At 42.2% G+C, this 19,456-nt stretch overlaps 1 protein-coding gene across 2 annotated transcripts in view; it reads left to right on the plus strand.

Moving 5' to 3' along the window:
• Positions 1-928: 928 nt before the first annotated feature.
• The window catches only part of dnajc10 (DnaJ (Hsp40) homolog, subfamily C, member 10), a 77,601-nt gene continuing 59,073 nt past the window's right edge, over positions 929-19,456 (plus strand). For both annotated transcript variants that reach the window (XM_067987681.1, XM_067987682.1), the window contains exons 1-3: positions 929-1,036; positions 14,455-14,839; positions 17,610-17,772. In XM_067987681.1, coding sequence (XP_067843782.1) covers positions 14,621-14,839; positions 17,610-17,772 — 382 coding nt within the window. In that variant the 5' untranslated portion in view covers positions 929-1,036; positions 14,455-14,620. The remainder of the gene's footprint in view (positions 1,037-14,454; positions 14,840-17,609; positions 17,773-19,456) is intronic.

Below are 19,456 nucleotides of genomic sequence, written 5' to 3' on the forward strand. Positions count from 1 at the left end.
CAGGAAGTGGGTGGGAGAAAGTGTAATCAAGGTAGCTATGGGAGTTGGTGGGCTTATAATAGATATTGGTGGATAGCCTATCCCCTGAAATGGAGATAGAGAAGTCAAGGGAGGGAAGAGTTTGAGATGGACCATGTGAAGAAAAGGGAGGGGTGGAAATTGGAAGCAAAGTTGATAAAGTTTTCCAGTTCAGGGCATGAGTAGCAAGCGCCACCGACACAATTATCAATGTACCGGAAAAAGTGGTGAATGAGGGGACCTGAGAACTGGAACAAAGAATGATCCACGTATCGATCCGAAACGTCAACTCTGTCTTTCTCCACAGATGCTGCCTTACCTGCTGAATATTTCCAGCATTTTCTGTTTTTAGATGCAAGAGAAACAGGGTGACCTTTCATTCTCGGAATAGGAAATGCTGAATTAATACTTGGGATATTGAAATTCCTCAGAATAGCAGGTTTATGAAAGACCTTCAGCGTTTTATAATCAATCAAGATTAATGGAGCTTTAAAATGACAGTGTTTGACATGATTGGCAACACCTTGACATCGTATGATATGTGGCACCAGTAATTTACTGATGTTTTCTTAGCTTTAGATAGAAACTCAAAGAACAGTTTTGGACCCTCGCCTTTCCCCCAAGTTTAGCACCCTCAAACTTTTACAAGTTCCTTAAGTAGCTGCAGTGTGATGTGTCATGCATGATTCAATAACTTTTAATAGTGATATCTCAGTACAGTAAAGTGTTCTGGGACACTGCCAAGCCTTTGTTTATTGTTGCAGCTGTTGTGTGAGTGCAGGCGGCGCTGCACATCCTGTTTGCGGGGCTGTCACTCAACCATTGGCCCGAGCGCAGCAAGCCGGCTCCACGTGGCGCTCAGTGGCGGCCTGACGTCACTGCCCCATTGTGTGCGTGTCCTGGAAATGGGTCCGGGGGGGGCGTCTGCCTCTGGTTCCAAGTGCGTCGGGTAGATGTGTCCGGAGCGGCTGAGTGGCTGTTAAAACAGGATCCCAGCTGGAAGCGCAGTAGTCGGCGGGTGAGTGAGTGAGTGAGCGAGGCAGGCCCGGCCTGGCCCGGCATCGCCGATCCTGTAATTTCCGGCTGTTTTACTGTTAAACTTGTGGCGTTTGATCGTCGGTTTCTGTTATCGATCGGTGGGGTCCAGTGATAATAAAAACAGAAAATGCTGGAGAAGCTCAGCAAGTCAGGCAGCGTCTGTGGAGAAAGAAGCAGAGTTAACGTTTCAGGTCAAAGACCTTTCATCAGAACAAGGAAGATATTAAAAGAGTTAAAGTTTTTGAGCAAGTACAGAGTGAGGGGGAGGGATAAAAGGGATAGAGTAGAGGGCAAGAGTGATTAAATGACAAAAGGGATGATGGTGCGAGGCAAGGAAGGTGGTAATGGGACAGGTTAAGAAACAAGGGATTGGAACCATTACCAGCACCTGCTGTCTGGAAAAAATGGGAGCAGTGGTTATGATCTGAAGTTATTGAAATCAGTGTTGAGTCCGGAAGGTTGTAAAGTGCCTAAACAAAAGATGAGGTTCTGTTCCTCGAGCTTACGTTGAGCTTCATTGGAAGAGTGCAAGAGGTCGAGGTCAGGGTGGGAATGGGAAGGGGAATGAAAATGGCAAGTGACCCGCAGGTCATGGTCATGCTTGCGGACAAAGCGGAGGTGTTCACCAAAGTGATCACCCAGTCTGCGTTTGGTCTCCCCAATGTAGAGGAGACCGCATTGTGAGCAGTGTATACAGTATACTAAATTGAAAGAATTACATGTAAATCGCTGTTTCACCTGGAAGGACTGTTTGGGACCCTGGATGGAGGGAAGGGAGGAGGTGAAGGGGCAGGTGTTGCACCTCCTGCGCTCGCACGGGAAGGTGCCGTGGGGAGGAGAGTGGGTATAGAGGGTGATGGAAGAATGGACTAGGGTGTCGCACAGGGAGCGGTCCCTTTGGAATGCTGAAAGGGGAGGGGAAGATGTGTTTGGTAGTGGCATCGTGCTGAAACAGCACCTTATCTTTCACTTGCCCCTTCACAGCACCTCATTTTTTGTTTAGGCACTTTACAACCTTCTGGACTCAATGTTGATTTCAATTACTTCAGATCATAACCACTGCTCCCATTTTTCAGTCAGCAAGTGCTGGTAATGGTTCTGCTGTTGCCATTTACAGCTACTCTAGATCCACCTTTTGTCCCATTACCATCTTCCTTGCCTTGCACCATCATCCCTTTTGTCATTCAATCACTCGTGCCCTCTACTCTATCACAGGCCTTCCCTTTTGTTCTTTCCCCCTCCCCTCTTTCTGGTTGATGGTGGGGGATTCGGCGATGGTAATGCCGTTGACTGTCAAGGGGAGGTGGTTAGACTCTCTCTTGTTGGAGATGGTCATTGCCTGGCACTTATCTGGCACGAATGTTACTTGTCGCTTATGAGCCCAAGCCTGGATGTTGTCCGGGTCTTGCTGCATGCGGGCTCGGACTGCTTCATTATTTGAGGGGTTGCGAGTGGAACTGAACGCTGTGCAATCATCAGCGAACATCCCCATTTCTGACCTTATGATGGAGGGAAGGTCATTGATGAAGCAGCTGAAGATGGTTGGGCCTAGAGCACTGCCCTGAGGAACTCCTGCAGCAATGCCCTGGGGCTGAGATGATTGGCCTCCAACAACCACTACCATCTTCCTTTGTGCTCTGTATGACTCCAGCCACTGGAGAGTTTTCCCCCTGATTCCCATTGACTTCAATTTTACTAGGGCTCCTTGGTGCCACACTCGGTCAAATGCTGCCTTGATGTCAAGGGCAGTCACTCTCACCTCACCTCTGGAATTCTGCTCTTTTGTCCATGTTTGGACCAAGGCTGTAATGAGGTCTGGAGCCGAGTGGTCCTGGCGGAACCCAAACTGAGCATCGGTGAGCAGATTAGTGGTGAGTAAGTGCCGCTTGATAGCACTGTCGACGACACCTTCCATCACTTTGCTGATGATTGAGAGTAGGCTGATGGGGTGGTAATTGGCCGGATTGGATTTGTCCTTTTTGTGGACAGGACATACCTGGGCAATCTTCCACATTGCCGGGTAGATGCCAGTGTTGTAGCTGTACAGGAACAGCTTGGCTAGAGGCGTGGCTAGTTCTGGAGCTCAAGTCTGCAGCACTACAGCTGAGATGTTGTCGGTGCCCATAGCCTTTGCTGTATCCAGTGCACTCAGCCGTTTCTTGATATCACGTGGAGTGAATCGAATTGGCTGAAGACTGGCTTCTGTGATGGTGGGGATCTCTAGGGGAGGCCGAGATGGATCATCTACTCGACACTTCTGGCTGAAGATGGTTGCAAACGCTTCAGCCTTGTCTTTTGCACTCACGTGCTGGACTCCGCCATCATTGAGGATGGGGATGTTTGCAGAGCCTCCTCCTCCCGTTAATTGTTTAATTGTCCACCGCAAAGATTTATCTCCCCCAGGCAGTGAAAAGGAATTAGAAAAAAAAAGTTGGAGTAAAACAAAAATCAGAAATTGAAGGGAATGAAATGGAGATTGTTGAGGTTTGACATTGCCAAAGTCATTGTTAGACCTGAGGCTGCAAAAGTGCCAGATGAGACACTATTTTTCTGAACTCCCTCAACAACTTGTTTTAACCTCCTCTTATCCAAATAAAGTTGTTGCTATGGCTCCTAGCTGATCCGCTTACAAGGCATTAAACCATTAGCGGCTTTTTTGTAATAATAGTGTACCTGACCTGTTTTTCCTTCCTCTCGTTTTGATGAGTCTATAAAGAGGCTTGTTTATCTTCCAGATTTGTTCTGACAGAGGATTGCCACCTGATACATTAACCTTTTAGATGCTGGGTAATAGCATTTTCTGTTTTATATTTCAGATTTCCTGCATTCACATTTTGTAAAAAATCTGACCTGTTAATTTTTGATATATGATGAACCCACATAGCATATGTTGATTATTCAGTCATTTATGAAATGTTAGATTGTTCAACTCCTCTTCTGAACTATCTATACCAGTTTAACAGGGACAGTTCTGATTTCTGATTGCTGTGGTGTCCTGAAGTTTTTTTATAGTTGGCTGGTGGGGAAGCCATAGGGAGAATAATCTGGATGTCCTGAAATTCCAAAATTATTTTATAACTCTGCAGTAAATTGTCTCCAGGAATAGTACTCATCCCAGGATCAGCTTGGAGAATCTCCAATATAAATTAACAGCTGATTCACACATTCACTAGTCCAGCAGTTATTCTGTTAACTGTTGTTAATAAAAAAAAAATCTGCTTGTGGGTATGCACAATATATATGCTTGATTTTTAATTTTATGTGAAACTGGGAGTTCCAGAAGGAACAGTGCAGGCTGATATTTTTATCTACGAACATACAAACAATGATGGACGGGAAAAGTCCCTGTGGTCCATCCAGCCTGTCCCACACAATCGTGATACCTTCTGTACCACATTATATACACTCCCCAACCCCCCCCCCCCCCACCACCTGATCTCCTGGCAGAGACAAAAAAACAGGTAAAAACCCAGGCCAACTTGGGGCAACAAAATCTGGAAAATTCCTCTCCGACCCCTTCTCAAGGGCAATTAGGGATGGGCAATAAATGCTGGCCTTGCCAGCGACTCCCACGTCCCATGAATGAATTAAAAAAAGAAGCTAGTTCAGGAGATCGCTCTGGCTCTGATAATTGTATGTATTATATTACACTACCTACTTTTAGTAAGAGGTGATTCCGGCCCAGCCAGGAATGGGTCCAGCTCTTGCTTGAAGGAATTCAGCGAATCGGCGTCCACCGCATGAGCCGGCAACTCTGTCAAGAAGCAGTTTTGCAATTGCACCTGGTGCTATAGAACCCATCACCTTTACAGTATAGGTGGACGTCGCACAAGATGGAAAAGCAGAAAAACAACTGCACTTGCACAAGCTAGTGAACCTGAAACCACTTCTTTGGCTTGTCTAACCTGGCTAAACTGCTTAGCCCATCAGTAGTAAGAAATCAAGGCTGACTGATAATGTTTATAATGCTGTTGTGGGCAGCACTGTTTCCAAAGCCATCTGCAAGGCTACTGCTTTGCAGTTTTCATGTAAAGTAAAATACAATCACAGAATATGATCACCATAAGAATATTGGAATACTATGTAATATGGAATTGTATTTATTCAGTTACAGTAAAACGGTGGCATTAGATACAGGTCTTTTTCTCTGGTTGAGCTGCCTTGCAGTATACATGGAGCAGCTCCACTAAAACCAGAGGAAAGAACTTGGAATGGCTGTTACAGCTTGTGGCTTAACATAGAAGAGAGAACCAAATCATATGCTCAATAGCAGATTGTAATTGCAAAGCAGAATTGTTTTAAGAATTGATCCTGCAATCCAGGCTCAGATCCCAGGTACTATAGAAACTACTACATTTATAATTTAAGATGGCTTCAACAGCAGGTGGAACTATTTAAAACAACTGCACTTTTTAAAGTAGTGATTTGCAACTATGTATCTGGCTTCAGTTCCTCTCCAATAGTTAGGGAAGGTACTTAGAATCATAGAATGGTTACAGTACAGGAGGAGGTAATTCGGCCCGTCTAGTCCGTGCCGGCTCTCTGCAAGAGCAATCCAGCTATTCCCACTCCCCCGCCCTTTCCCCGTAGCCCTGCAAAATTTTTTCCTTCAAGTACATTATCCAATTCCTTTTTGAAGGCCAAGATTGAATCCGCCTGCACCACCTTTTCAGGCAGCGCATTCCAGATCATAACCACACGCTGCGTAAAAAGGTTTTTCCTTATGTCACCTTTGGTTCTTTTTGCCAATTACCTTAAATCTGTGTCCGCTGGTTCTAGACCCTTCTGCCAATGGGAACAGCTTCTCTCTACATCTACTCTGTCTAGACTCCTCATGATTTTGAACTCCTCTATCAAAACTCCTCTCAACCTTCTCTGCTCTAAGGAGAACAACCCCAGCTTCTCCAGTCTATCCGTATAACTGAAGTCCCACATCCCTGGAACCATTCTAGGAAATATTTTCTGCACCCTCTCTAAGGCCTTCACATCCTTCCTAAGTGCGGTGCCTAGAATTGGACACAATACTCCAGTTGTGGTCGAACCAGTGTTTCTAAAGGTTCAACATAACTTCCTTGCTTTTGTACTCTATGCTTCTATTTATAATGCCCAGGATCCCGTATGCTTTTTTAAACACCACCTTCAGCGATTTGTGCATATATACCCCCAGATCTCTCTGTTCCTGCACCCCCTTTAGAATTGTACCCTTTTAGTTTATATTGCCTCTCCTCATTCTTCCTACCAAAATGTATCATTTCGCACTTTTCTGCTTTAAATTTCATCTGCCATGTGTCCACCCATTCCACCAACCTTTCTATGTTGTCTTGAAGTCTGTCACTATCCTCCTCACTGTTCACTACTCTTCCAAGTTTTGTGTCATCTGCAGATTTTGAAATTGTGCCCTGTATACCCAAGTCCAAGTCATTAATATATATCAAGAAAAGCAGTGGTCCTAGTACCGACCCCTGGGCAATACCACTATGTACCTTCCTCCAGTCCGAAAAACAACCGTTTCCTGTCACTCAGCCAATTTCGTATCCATGCTACCACTGCCCATTTTATTCCATGGACTTCAACTTTACTGACAAGCCCATTGTGCGGCACATTATCAAACCCCTTTTGAAAGTTCATATACACCACATCAACCGCACTGCCCTCACCAACCCTCTCTCTTACCTCATCAAAAAACTCAATCAGGTTAGTTAAACATGATTTGCCTTTAATAAATCTGTGCTGGCTTTCCTTAATTAATGGTTGCTAAATTTGCTGATGATACAAAGGTAGGTAGGAAAGTAAGTTGTCAAGCGGACATAAGGAGTCTGCAAAGGGATATAGATAGGTTAAGTGAGTGGGCAAAAATTTGGCAGATAGATTATAATGTGGGAAAATGTGAACTTGTCCACTTTGGCAAGAGAAATAGAAAAGCAATATATTATTTAAATGAAGAGAGATTGCAGAACTTTGAGGTACAGAGGGATCTGGGTGTACTAGTACATAAATCACAAAAAGTTAGTATGTAGCTACAGCAAGTGATTAGGAAGGCAAATGGAATGTTATCATTTATTGCAAGGGGAATGGAATATAAAAGTAGAGATGTTTTGCTACAGTTGTACAGGGCATCGGTGAGACCACATCTAGAAAACTGCGCAATTTTGGTCTCTTTATTTAAGAAAGGACATAATTGCTTTGGAAGCGGTTCAGAGAAGGTTCACTCAACTGATTCCTGGGATGAGGGGGTTATCTTATGAGGAAAGGTTGGACAAGTTGGGCCTGTATACACTGGAGTTTAGAAGAATATAAGATCCTGAGGGGACTAGAAGGGGTAGATGCTGAGGGGATGTTTCCCCTTGTGGGAAGACGAGAACTGGGGGCCACAGTTTTAAAAATAAGGGGTCTCCCATTTAAGGCAGAGATGAGGAGAAATTTTTTCTCTGAGGGTCGTGAGTCTGTGGAACTTCCTTCCCCAGAGAGCGGTGGAGGCAGGGTCATTGAATATTTTTAAGGCTGAGTTAGATAGATTCCTGATTAACAAGGGAGTCAAAGGTTATAGTAGGTAGACGAGAAAGTAGGGTTGAGGTCACAATCAGATCAGGATCTTATCAAATGGCAGAGCAGGCTCGAGGGGCTGAATCGCCTAATCCTGCTCATAATTCGTATGTTCATATGTATGGTCGTATGTATCCACACTTGTCCAAGTGACTGTTAATTTTATCCCAGATTATCGTTTCTAAAAGTTTCCCCACCACCAAGGTTAAACTGACAGGCCTGTAGTTGCTGGGTTTATCCTTACACCCTTTTTTGAACAAGGGTGTAACCTTGCAGTTCTCCAGTCCTCTGGCACCACGCCTGTATCTAAGGATGATTGGAAGATTATGGCCAGTACCTCTGCAATTTCCACCCTTACTTCCTTCAGCAACCTACGATGTATCCCATCCTGGTGACTTATCTACTTTAAGTACAGCTAATCTTCCTAGTACCTCCTCTTTTTATCAATTTTTAGCCGATCCAGTATCTCAATTAACTCCTTCTACTGTGACTTTGGCAGCATCTTCTTCCTTGGTAAAGACAGATGCAAAGTACTCATTTAGTACCTCAGCCATGCCCTCTGCCTCCATGCATAGATCTCCTTTTTGATCCTTAATCGGCCTCGCCCCTCCTTACTACCCGTTTACTATTTACATGCCAATAGAAAACTTTTGGATTCCCTTTTATGTTAGTTGCCAGCCTATTCTCATACTCTCTCTTTACTGCTCTTATTTCCTTTTTCACTTCCCCTCTGAACTTTCTATATTCAGCCTGGTTTTCACTGATATTATCAACCTGACATCTGTCATACGCCTCCTTTTTCTGCATCATCTTACTCTCTATCTCTTTCATCATCCAGGGAGCTCTGGCTTTTGTTGCCCTACCTTTCCCCCTCGTGGGAGTGTACCTAGACTGCACCCGAACCATCTCCTCTTTAAAGGCTGCCCATTGTTCGATTACAGTTTTGCCTGCCAATCTTTGAATCCAATTTACCTGGGCCAGATCTATTCTCAACCCAGTGAAATTGGCCCTCCTCCAATTAAGTATTTTTACTCTAGATTGCTACTTGTCCTTTTCCATAGCTAATCTAAACCTTATGATACTATGATCACTGTTCCCTAAATGTTCCCCCACTGACACTTGTTCCACTTGATCCACCTCATTCCCCAGAACCAGATCCAGCAATATCTCCTTTCTCATGCTGATCAAGAAAGTTCTCCTGAACACACTTCAGAAATTCTTCCCCCTCTCTGCCATTTACACTATTACTATCCCAGTCTATATTAGGATAATTGAAGTCCCCAATATCACTACCCTATGGCTCTTGTATATCTCTCTGTAATTTCTCTGCAAATTCACTCCTCTATATCCTTCCCACTAGTAGGTGGGCTATAGAATAGATCCAGTAGTGTAATGGCAACTCTATTGTTTCTTATCTCTAACCAAATAGATTCTGTCCTTGACCCCCCCCCCCCCCACCCCAAGACATCCCTTCCCTCCAGCACTGCAATTTTCTTCTTAATCAATACTGTCACCTTCCCTCCCTAACTTTCCTGAACACTTTGAATCCAGGAATATTTAGTACCAGTCCTGCCCTTTTTTGAGCCAGGTCTCCGTTATCACCACATCATATTTCCATGTGGCTATTTGCACCTGCAGTTCACCAACCTTATTACCCTACTTTGTGCATTTACTCACATGCACTGTAGACCTATCTTAGACCTTCTCGTATTCTCTCTTATTCTGATCCCACCTAATACTGTACTATTTCTTACTCTAGTGCTATGTGTCTCTCCCAATCCTTCGTGCACCTAGTTTCCCCTTTCCAATGCTACATCCTGGTGCCCATCCCCCTGCCAAATGAGTTTAAACCCACTCCCACAGCACTAGTGAACCTCCCCACGAGGACATTGGTCCCAGCTCTGTTGAGGTGCAACCTGTTCAGGTCCCACCTCCCCCAGAACTGGTTCCAATGCCCCAGGAATTTAAAGCCCTCCCTCCTGCACCATCTCTCCGGCCACACATTCATCTGCTCTTTCCTCCTATTTCTATACTCACTAGCGTGTGGCATCGGGAGTAATCCGGAGATTACTTCCTTTGAGGTCCTGCTTGTTAATCTCTTTCCTAGCTCCGTAAAATCTGCCTACAGGACCTCATTCCTCTTTCTGCCTATGTTATTGGTACCGATATGGACCACGACCTCTGGCTGTTCACCCTCCCCCTTCATACTCTTCTGCAGCCGCTCAGTGACATCCTGGATCCTGGCATCTGGGAGGCAACATACCATCCTGGACTCATGTCTGTAGCTGCAGAAATGCCTGTCTGCTCCCTTAACTATTGAATCCCCTATCATTATTGCTTTTGTGATCTTCCTTCTCCTCTCCTCCCCTCCCCCCCCCCCCCCCCTGCTGTACAGCTGAGCCACCCTTGGTGTTGTGGACTTGACTCTGGCTGTACTCCCCAGAGGAACCATTGCCCTCACCCTAAATACTGGTTAGAGAACGAGATGCACTCCGGGAACTAATGCATTACCTGCCTGGTCCTGCTTGTCTGTCTGGAGGTCACCCATTCCCTGTCTGCCTGCACTCTCTTAAGCTGCTTGGTGACTACCTCCTGACACGTTCTATCCACGTAGCTCTCAGTATCGCAGATGCACTGCAGTGACGCCAGCCCATGCTCAAGCTCCGAAACCCGGAACTTGAGATCCTCCAGCTAACTTACAGGCGACTGAAAGCCAAACTGCCTCTCGGCAGCTAGAGAGCATGGCAGCTTGCAATGGTAAGTCAAATCTGTTTGTATGCTTTCGGGAATGGCACTGGCTCTGCAGGCATCCAAAAAAAGCTCTCCATATATGGTAAAACAAAAGTAAAATACTGCGGATGCTGGAAATTTGAAATAAAAACAAAATTCTGGAAAACACTCAGCAGGTCAGGCAGCAGCTGTGGAGAGTGAAAAACAGTGTTAACGTTTCAGGTTGATCTGAAGGTGACAGCTTCTTTAGGTTGCTGGCTTGCCACCAAAGACCGGCTGCTTTTGGCAGCAAAACATCAATGTAAATTTAGTGAGTTGCCTGTCAACAGTTTGCCTGTGTGCTTCAGTTTAACAAATTGTATATCTAGTCTGCATGTTTCACTGAGGTTTTAGTAAAGTGTAATGGTTGGCAGGAGACATTTTCAAATTCACAGTATGTCCACTTAATCCGAAAAACACAGAGCTGGATTTTATCCTTCCAAATTTAGGAAATATCCAGAGAAAGTATTTTTTGAGGACTTTAAATATTAAGGTAAAATACTATTGGTGGCACTTATTTGAGACAATGTACTGAGTATCTGGCAAAAAGTAATTCTGCACAATATTAAAGCAGATTGATTTGTTATTTTTCATATATAATATTTGTACAGCTATGCTCAGTGACATCACTGGATAGTATGGTCTCAGGTTGGCAACTGCAAATATGTCTTCACAAATTTTCTCAGATCTGAGATCAAGGTTAATCTGCAGATTCTGTTTAATGCCCCCCTACACGGTCTCGGCTTAATGAGTTTAAGCAACACTGTACGTTTCTTCTGTTATTATAAGCACTGTTCCGGTGTAACACACATTCTTTGAGGGTCTGCTAATTGTAGATACCAGCACATAATCTGAACGCATGGTTGGACTGAGTTTCAAAGCACCTGTGTGCTGAGTAAACTAACTACAGCAATGTCAGTGACATACCCAGCCATAATGATGTGCCTCCTGAGAGTGCAGTTCAGCAGTATCTAAACTTAGTTCAGTTAAGTATGAACTTGATTAATGTAAAATGGATAGAAAGTGAGAATTTCATGCTGTTTGAGAAGTAATCCCATTCTCTCCACCCAGTTTAAAAAACGAGAATGTTGTAATTGGTTTCCAACAGAGCCTTGACTCCACGGCAGTACTCCTGCTTCTGAGACAGAGGGTCAGTTCAATTCAGGACTTCAGTGTGTGATCTGGTCTGACAATTCAATGCAATACTAAGGGAGTGCTGCATTGCCAGAGGTTCCATCTTCAGCATGAAATGTTAAACTTGTCTGCTTAGGTGGTTGTAAAAGATCTTATGACACTTTCGAAGACGAGCAAGGGAATTCTTCCAGAATCCTGGTCAACACTTGTCCCTCAGCCAACAACACCAAAACAGATCATCTGGTCATTTACCTCATTGCTGTTTGTGGGACCTTGCAGTGTGAAAAATAGTTGTTGCATTTGCCTACTAAAGGACAATGACAGTACTTCAAAAGTATTCCAATGGCTGAGATGTGCTTTGGGGTGTCCTGAGGCTGTGAAAGACACTATACAAATGTATGTTCTTTCTTTATTTGATCTTTTTAAAATAAAAATCACAAATAAGAAATAAGTGCAGTGCTGTAAATGATCAATCAAAAAACTGGACAATAGGCTGTAAAGGAATGTGTGTGTGTATTTTTTTGGGGGAGGATTACAAATGTCCTTGAAGAATAGTTAATTTGCTTTTTGTTCTCAATGACTTATTTATTTAAGAGTAATCTTCTCAAATACTCCAAATGGTGATGTTTTCTGTACTGCCGAGACACAGGAGTGATATCTGTGAAGGACAGTAAGCCACGACTAAATAGTGGAGGTAGGAGGATGGTTACACGTTTTGCTTAATAATCTTTGGGCAGCAGTGAATATTTATGCAGAATGTTCCCTGGGGGGAAGGGAAGAGATAAAGACCATGATAGAGTGGATTACTGATGGTCTGTGGAAGCAGGTGCCCAAATGGTCTTGTCTTGTTCCACACTTTCCTTAACTTTTAGATGTGGACTCCAAAACTAAAGTGCAGGCAGGCTTTATCCCCAGTTTATGGGCCTCTAATGTATATAGAGTTTCATCCTAGTTCTAATCCAATAGCTCAGTTTTCATAAGCAGAGTCATTGCTTTCTTTCACTTTTGCCTATTTACGCTGCAGAGCAACTCCATGCACTTTTGAATTTGAGTCCTGGGAGAATGACCCTGAAAAGAAGAACTGCAACCGCCAGTTTATCTTTCTTGCTGCAGCTTAAGTTGAGGCCTGTTAGAGAATCTGATCAATAAATTAAGCTTTGACATATGAATATGACATAGTCTGATTTTATGCCGGTTACAGAAATGAACAAGTTAATTGGTTAGAGGATAAGTTGGATTCATACTTACACAGTTGCTTGTTGCTATGTATAGCCAGAAAAGACCAACTGCAGTTTATATTTTAACCCTGCTGTAACACTTTGAAATAAAAATATATGGAACAATATTAGTATAATTGATTATTTTGTTCTCCTAAATGTTATATGGCCATAGAATCCAGCTGTATGCACATCTAGATAAATGGAGATCTGACAGCAGCTTGCGAGACTTGTGAAAATACGGGTCTCTTATGCCATCGGAGATACGTAAGCTCCCTGCTTTGACCGTGGGGAGTACCACACTCTCGCCATCGGCAGCTCTTCTTCAGTGTAAAGGATTTTCTGAAAATACTGATATTACTTACTGAGAAGCACTTTCTGATGTTTCTGAAAGAGCACCTTTTTCAGAGGATGACTATGAAGTGAATCAAGGATGGTGAGCACCAGACTACCCACAGTGTTGGAGCGCCATGTATTTACTCTGGAATTAACCTGGGCTTGTCAAATTCTGGTACATCTGTGTGGAGCGTTTTCCGTCAATTTCCTCAATTGTTTACTCGCTATGAAGTGCATAATATAAAGCATTTAAATGATGAGAATAATTCCAATTTCATTAAAGGACAATGGACTGAAATATGGCGGTGGCAAATGTATGATATACAGCACTTTTTATAATATTTTTTAATGTAGGATCCTCCCAAATTGAACAAGACACCACTATTCCTTCAGCCTGTCCTTTCAATCATTCAAATCCTAGAACCACGTTTGATCACAGAACCGCCTCTAGTGTTAATTCTAATTGGTCTGGCCAATTTTGTGACTGATTCAATTACAGTCTACAAAAATAATTCCTGTGGCACACAGCTGTTATGATAGTTCTTTACCAATTCACTATAATCCTAAATTAAAATTTGTATAAGAAACACATAAAGACTTAACAATATAGAACAAAGATATAAATCCAGCAATAGTTTTGACTCTCAACTCTCATTGCTCACTGCAACCACACCCCCCGCCCGCCCCAACAAGGGGCAGCACCATGTATCCTGCCGGGCTTCTGATAATCTTGGACTCAAAGTGCACCCCTTTGCTTCTCTACCCTCCATACTTCAGGATCCTACCCAGACAGTTGACCTGCCACAATCCGAGACTGAGTGTAATATTCAGAAGCCTATCTACAATGGGGATATTGTTGAGGCATCTCTGGCTCTGCTGGATAGCAATCAAGAGTAAGAACCGTGGCTAATTATTTTTCTGGTCCCTCACTCAGGTGATGAGACCAGAATCAGTATCCTTACTACCACTCGAACTGCGATCAGCTAAGTATAGCCTAGGATTTGAACTGGACATTTTCTAGTCCATGTGGTTCAGTTACTTGTTGCCTCTACCACCGAATTATTGGGCGACCCAGTAACTTTTACTTTTGATGCTGGTTAAGATAACTGCCTGAATATTGGGGAGAGGGTAAGCAATAAATCAGACCAGTTATTTCCTGAATGCAAAATCAATCTTCTGGATTAAGTCCCACCTCCCATGGTTATGTAGAGGCAGGCAGGAATGGCTTAATGCACTTGTCCTGGACTTTCACATATGAGGTCCAAAACCTTATGAATAGATAAGACCATGTATAGTCAACTTATTGTACAAAATCCAGGTGATTGTTTCTGTGTTTCTATTTTTTTTCCCAAAAAGTAGGTGAATAAAGTAAATACTGAAGTTATTTTTTTGTTTGCAGATTGTTATTTGGAAGACATGAAAACCTGTCGCTGAAATTATCTCAAGAATAAGGATATCTTTGTAAACAAAGATCAAGAGCCGTGCGACTAATTTAACTGTATGCGCACAGTGCCGTAATTAGACAACGGACACACGCAAAGTTGATTGGAATTCTCTTCTACAAAATGGAACATTTCAGTTTCATTTTTCATGCTTCAAAGAACTGTAAACAGTCTTCAAAAAAAATAGTTTTATGTCTTTTTGTTATAACATATTTATCAGTTCTAGTTTGCACTGACGAGGACTACTATAAATTGCTTGGCTTATCGAAAAGTGCAAGTAATCGTCAGATAAGGCAAGCCTTTAAGAAACTTGCACTCACAATGCATCCTGATAAAAATCCGGTAAGTGGAATAATTTTGACCCATGTTTTCAAATGCAGTGTTCATCTATACATGGTAGATTACTGCAAATTTTAACAAGTACTGTATAAGAAAATCTTGCAGAACCTTTCAGCACCAAAATAAAATGCAGTCTGATGCAGGATATGAAATTTCCCCCCAAAAGTCTCTATTTGTACAGTAGATTCTAAAATTAAATGCTCTTTTGTAAAGTTATAGCTCAACTATAATTAAAAAAATGAAATTATTGTGGTCATATTTTAAAGTGCCTTTTGTCAGCATGTTTACAAAAATTGGAGGATGATGATCCAGGCCAATTTCTGAGGCCAATTTCATTTTTTGTGCATTTTGAATTTGACTGAAGCTGATAGAGAGCCACCTCTATCCTAGGAGCCACTTAATGACACTCACTAGCCAGTCAACTCACTTCTTTCTCTCACTAGGATAGTACCTCGAAGGAGCACTGGATTAGTATCATAGTATGGTACGCCACAGGAGAAGGCCATTTGGCCCATTGTGCCTGTGCTGGCTCTTTGAAAGAGCTATCCAATTAGTCCCACTCCCCTATTCTTTTCCCACAGCCCTGTATATTTTCCCTTTCAAGTATTTATCCAATTCCCTTTTGAAAGTTATTACTGAATCTGCTTCCACCACCCTTTCAGGCAGTGCATTCCAGATCATAACAACTGCATAAAAAAAAATGTTTCCTCATGTCGTCTCTGGTTCTTTTGCAAATTACCTTAAATCTGTGTCCTCTGGTTACTGACCTTTTTGCCACTGGAATCAGTTTCTCTTTATTTACTCTATCAAAACCGTTCATGATTTTAAACACCTCTCGCAAATATCCTCTTAGCCTTCTCTGCTGTAAGGAAATCAATCCCAGCTTCTCCAGTCTCTCTATATAGCTGAAATCCTACATCCCTGGTACCAGTCTAGTAAATATCTTCTGCACCCTCTAAGGCCTGAACATCCTGCCTAAAGTGTGGTGCCCAGAATTCAACACAATACTCCAGCTGAGGCCTAACCAGTACATTCACCATGCACTCTTACAAAGGGGAAGCATCAGGAGAAAAAAGTGCACAGAGCAATTTAGAGTAATACATTATTGGAATTATGTTTCACTTGGTACAGTGAATTTATTTGTACTGGGGCAAATTTCTGTTGCATGTATGGTGATTGAGCTCAAGTAAAGACTAATGTGTATCGGGTTTGGTACACCAGGCCATTTGGAACATGGCTTGTGCTGTACTAACTTTGATCTTTAATTGAAATGGCTTTAAATATCTGATTTGCCTTCCTCACTGAAGCTCAAGTGCAGTTGGCAACTCTTCAACCTCAGGCTCACTGCCCTCTTCAGGACCTGTCTGAGCCCCCTGCCTACTGCATGGTGACTCCTCTTCTCAGAACAGCAGCACACCACTATCATTTAAGATACCTTTGCAGGCTTGTACTATAGGACATTCCCCCAGGATAATAAATTGCATTTACATAATGACTTTATGGAGAAAAATGACCCAAGGTGCTTTATATAAGGGAAAATAAAAAGTAATGGACATTGAGCCAAGTTGGGAGAGTCAGGATGGTTGAAAAGATGGATTTTAAGAAAACCTTTTAAGATAGAAAGGGCAGACAGCTGAAAGGGTTTAGGGAGGAAGTTCCAGAGAGTGGGGCTGAGGCAGTTTAAAAACTCTGCCACCAATGGTGGGATGAAGGGAGGGTTAATGGGTGCTGGAGGGGATCTAAGGCTGGAGGAGATTGCAAAAGTAGGATGGGATGTAACCATGGAGGGATTTGAAAATGATGATTTTAAATTCAGTGCACTGGAGAACAAGTCTGAGTAGGTCTGTGAGGATAGAGGTAATGGGCGAGTGGGACTTCGTGCAGGATAGGATATATGGGCAGCCGAGTTTTGAGTGAATTGTAGTTAATGGAGGCAAGGAAAACATAAGAGACAGAATCTTTGCAATGTGCAGTTTGAAATTCAACACTGGTCAAACAGGATGTACGGGTTTTACATGGACTGGTTCAGCCTGAGCAAATTGGCAGAGAGGGAATGGAATTACTGGTAAGGGAGTGGAGTTAATTGCAGAGGCTGAGTGATGTCACATTTCTGGGGAAAAATGTAGGGTAAAGAAGGTCTACCATCATTAACATAATTTTCAAACCCTTAATGAGGTCCATGTGCCATGGCCTCCTACAAAACCAGCGTAGCATGGCCACATATATAAAAAGAATTGGCAGCGCGGTCCTGGCACACATGGGCACTGCCACATCCCAGGATTTTCAGACCCTTTTCCCCTGCACTGGGTGTGCACATGCACAACTGCTGCATACCATTAGAAAATTCTCATGAAAGTAGCTAATTCATCCTTTAAGTAAGGCTAATTTAGTCAAAGGCATGTCACATTTCCGTCACATTTTAAGTTTTGAAAACTGCTATTTGGGAATACGTATAGAATTGCAATAATCGTAGTAATGCACAGAATTAATGTATTGATTGTTTTTACTCTGTGCTTATTAGTAGAAGCTTAATTAGTTATTTTATCATCATTAAACCTGATGAAAGATCAAGGTGGGTACAATAGATACTAGAATATTTCTATTAATGATTTCATTGGTCTAAGACACCCCAGTCATCTAATAATATCAAATGTTTGCAATTTCCAGAATAAACATATTCAACAAAGAAAAAATTAAGCATCAAACTTCCTCAACCAAAGTTAACCAATATTGTTGACTAATTTGAGTATTTGTCACTCTTTTGTCTTAATAGAATGATCCAGAAGCACATAACAATTTTCTGAAAATAAATAGAGCTTATGAAGTTTTAAAAGATGAGGATCTTCGAAAAAAGTATGATAAATATGGTGAGAAAGGCCTTCAGGATCACCAGGGTGGGCAATACGAAAGCTGGAACTTCTATCGTTACGATTTTGGTAAGAAAATTTTTTTTTTGCATAATACTGCCAATAGAAGCTATTTTGTGTAAATACATTTCATGTCACAGAAATCTAATAACCTTGAATTCTAGGCACTATTTGAACCCAGTCATTGTTCCACCACCCTTGCAGGTGTTCTATTTCACATGTTTATCATTCTTTTACTGAAAAATAAATCCCATTTTATTTTGTTGTCCATAATTTGAAACTGTGATCCTTTGTTCTTGAATTTACTTACCTGAATCCGTATTCTCCAAAACTCATAATCTTAAATTCTTCAATCAAATCATCATTCACTATTATACTCATAGCTGCCCCCTTAGATCTCGAATTAACCCAATAGACCTCTTTTGTACTCCCTCCAATAACTTAATATCCTTTTTAAAATAAGGAGACCAAAACTGTACATGGTACTTCAGATGCAGTCTCACCAAGGCCGGACAGAGTTTTAGAATGACTTGTTACAGCTCTAGCTATAAATAGCAGCATTCTGTTTGTTTTTCTAACTGGAAACTGTACCAATGGTTTTATTGATATTTATACTGAAACCCCTAAGATATATTTCCTGTTGGGACACCACAAGCTCCAGTTGGCACATAATTCACACAACCCTTTCTACTGCCAAATTGCATAACTTTTCCATATTAAATTGTATTTGCCACTTCTCTGCCCACAAACCTAACGTCTGTAGATCCTTTTCGACTTGTGGATCTTGATGATCATTTGCCACTACTACTTTGGTGTCATCTGCAAATTTAGGGACCTTGGACACAACTTCATCCTCCAAATTATTTATAAAAAATTATAAACACTAGCAGTTCCAACACCAACCGCTCTGGCACCCACTAAGGGCTGGTTGCTCCCCAGATATATTCCCCAAGCACAACAACTCTCTACTGTCTAGTCTAATCCAATCCAATATATTGCCATCTAACCCAAGGGCTCAAGCCTTATACAGTAGACAATTAGGCAGGACAATATCAAATGTCTTTCTGAAATTCAGGTATACAACATCCACTGCCTTATCCATATTCATTAGATACGTAATCTTCTCAAAGAAATTCAATAAATTGGTTACATACAACATACTGCTCCTAAAATTGCATTGGCTGTCTCTAATTCCTGCCCCTCAAGATGATTCATAGAAACATAGAAAATAGGAGCAAGAGTAGGCCATTCGGCCCTTCGGGCCTGGACCGCCATTCAAAATGATCATGCTGATCGTCTAACTCAGTACTCTGTTCCCGCTTTTTCCCCATATCCCATAGAAACATAGAAAATAGAAAAATTATTCCTTATACTATCGTTCATCATAGTTACAACCAGTTTCCCCACAATCAGTGTAGGGCTTACAAGTCTTTAACTTGACAGTTTGTCCTTTGCTGCTATTAGGTATCACATTTGCTACTTGTCAACCCTTTAGGACCTGATTCCACTGAGCTCTGGAAAATATCTGTGAGGGGTTTCAAAATCTCTGGAGCCAACTCCTTCAGAATCTTGAAATTAAAGTTCAGATCCTGGGGCTTTACTTACCTTGAGCTTCTACAACTTCCTCACTATTTCCTCTCTTGTGATTTTAAAGATTTCTAAGGCTATACTTCTCTCTCCCTCTGGCAGTCCCTCAGGGTCGAGGATGACTTGGTGGACGATACAGCTATACTTACCATTAAACAGAATCTTC

The sequence above is a fragment of the Heptranchias perlo genome, chromosome 7 (assembly GCF_035084215.1).
Source record: "Heptranchias perlo isolate sHepPer1 chromosome 7, sHepPer1.hap1, whole genome shotgun sequence".
In the NCBI taxonomy this organism is placed as follows: domain Eukaryota; kingdom Metazoa; phylum Chordata; class Chondrichthyes; order Hexanchiformes; family Hexanchidae; genus Heptranchias; species Heptranchias perlo.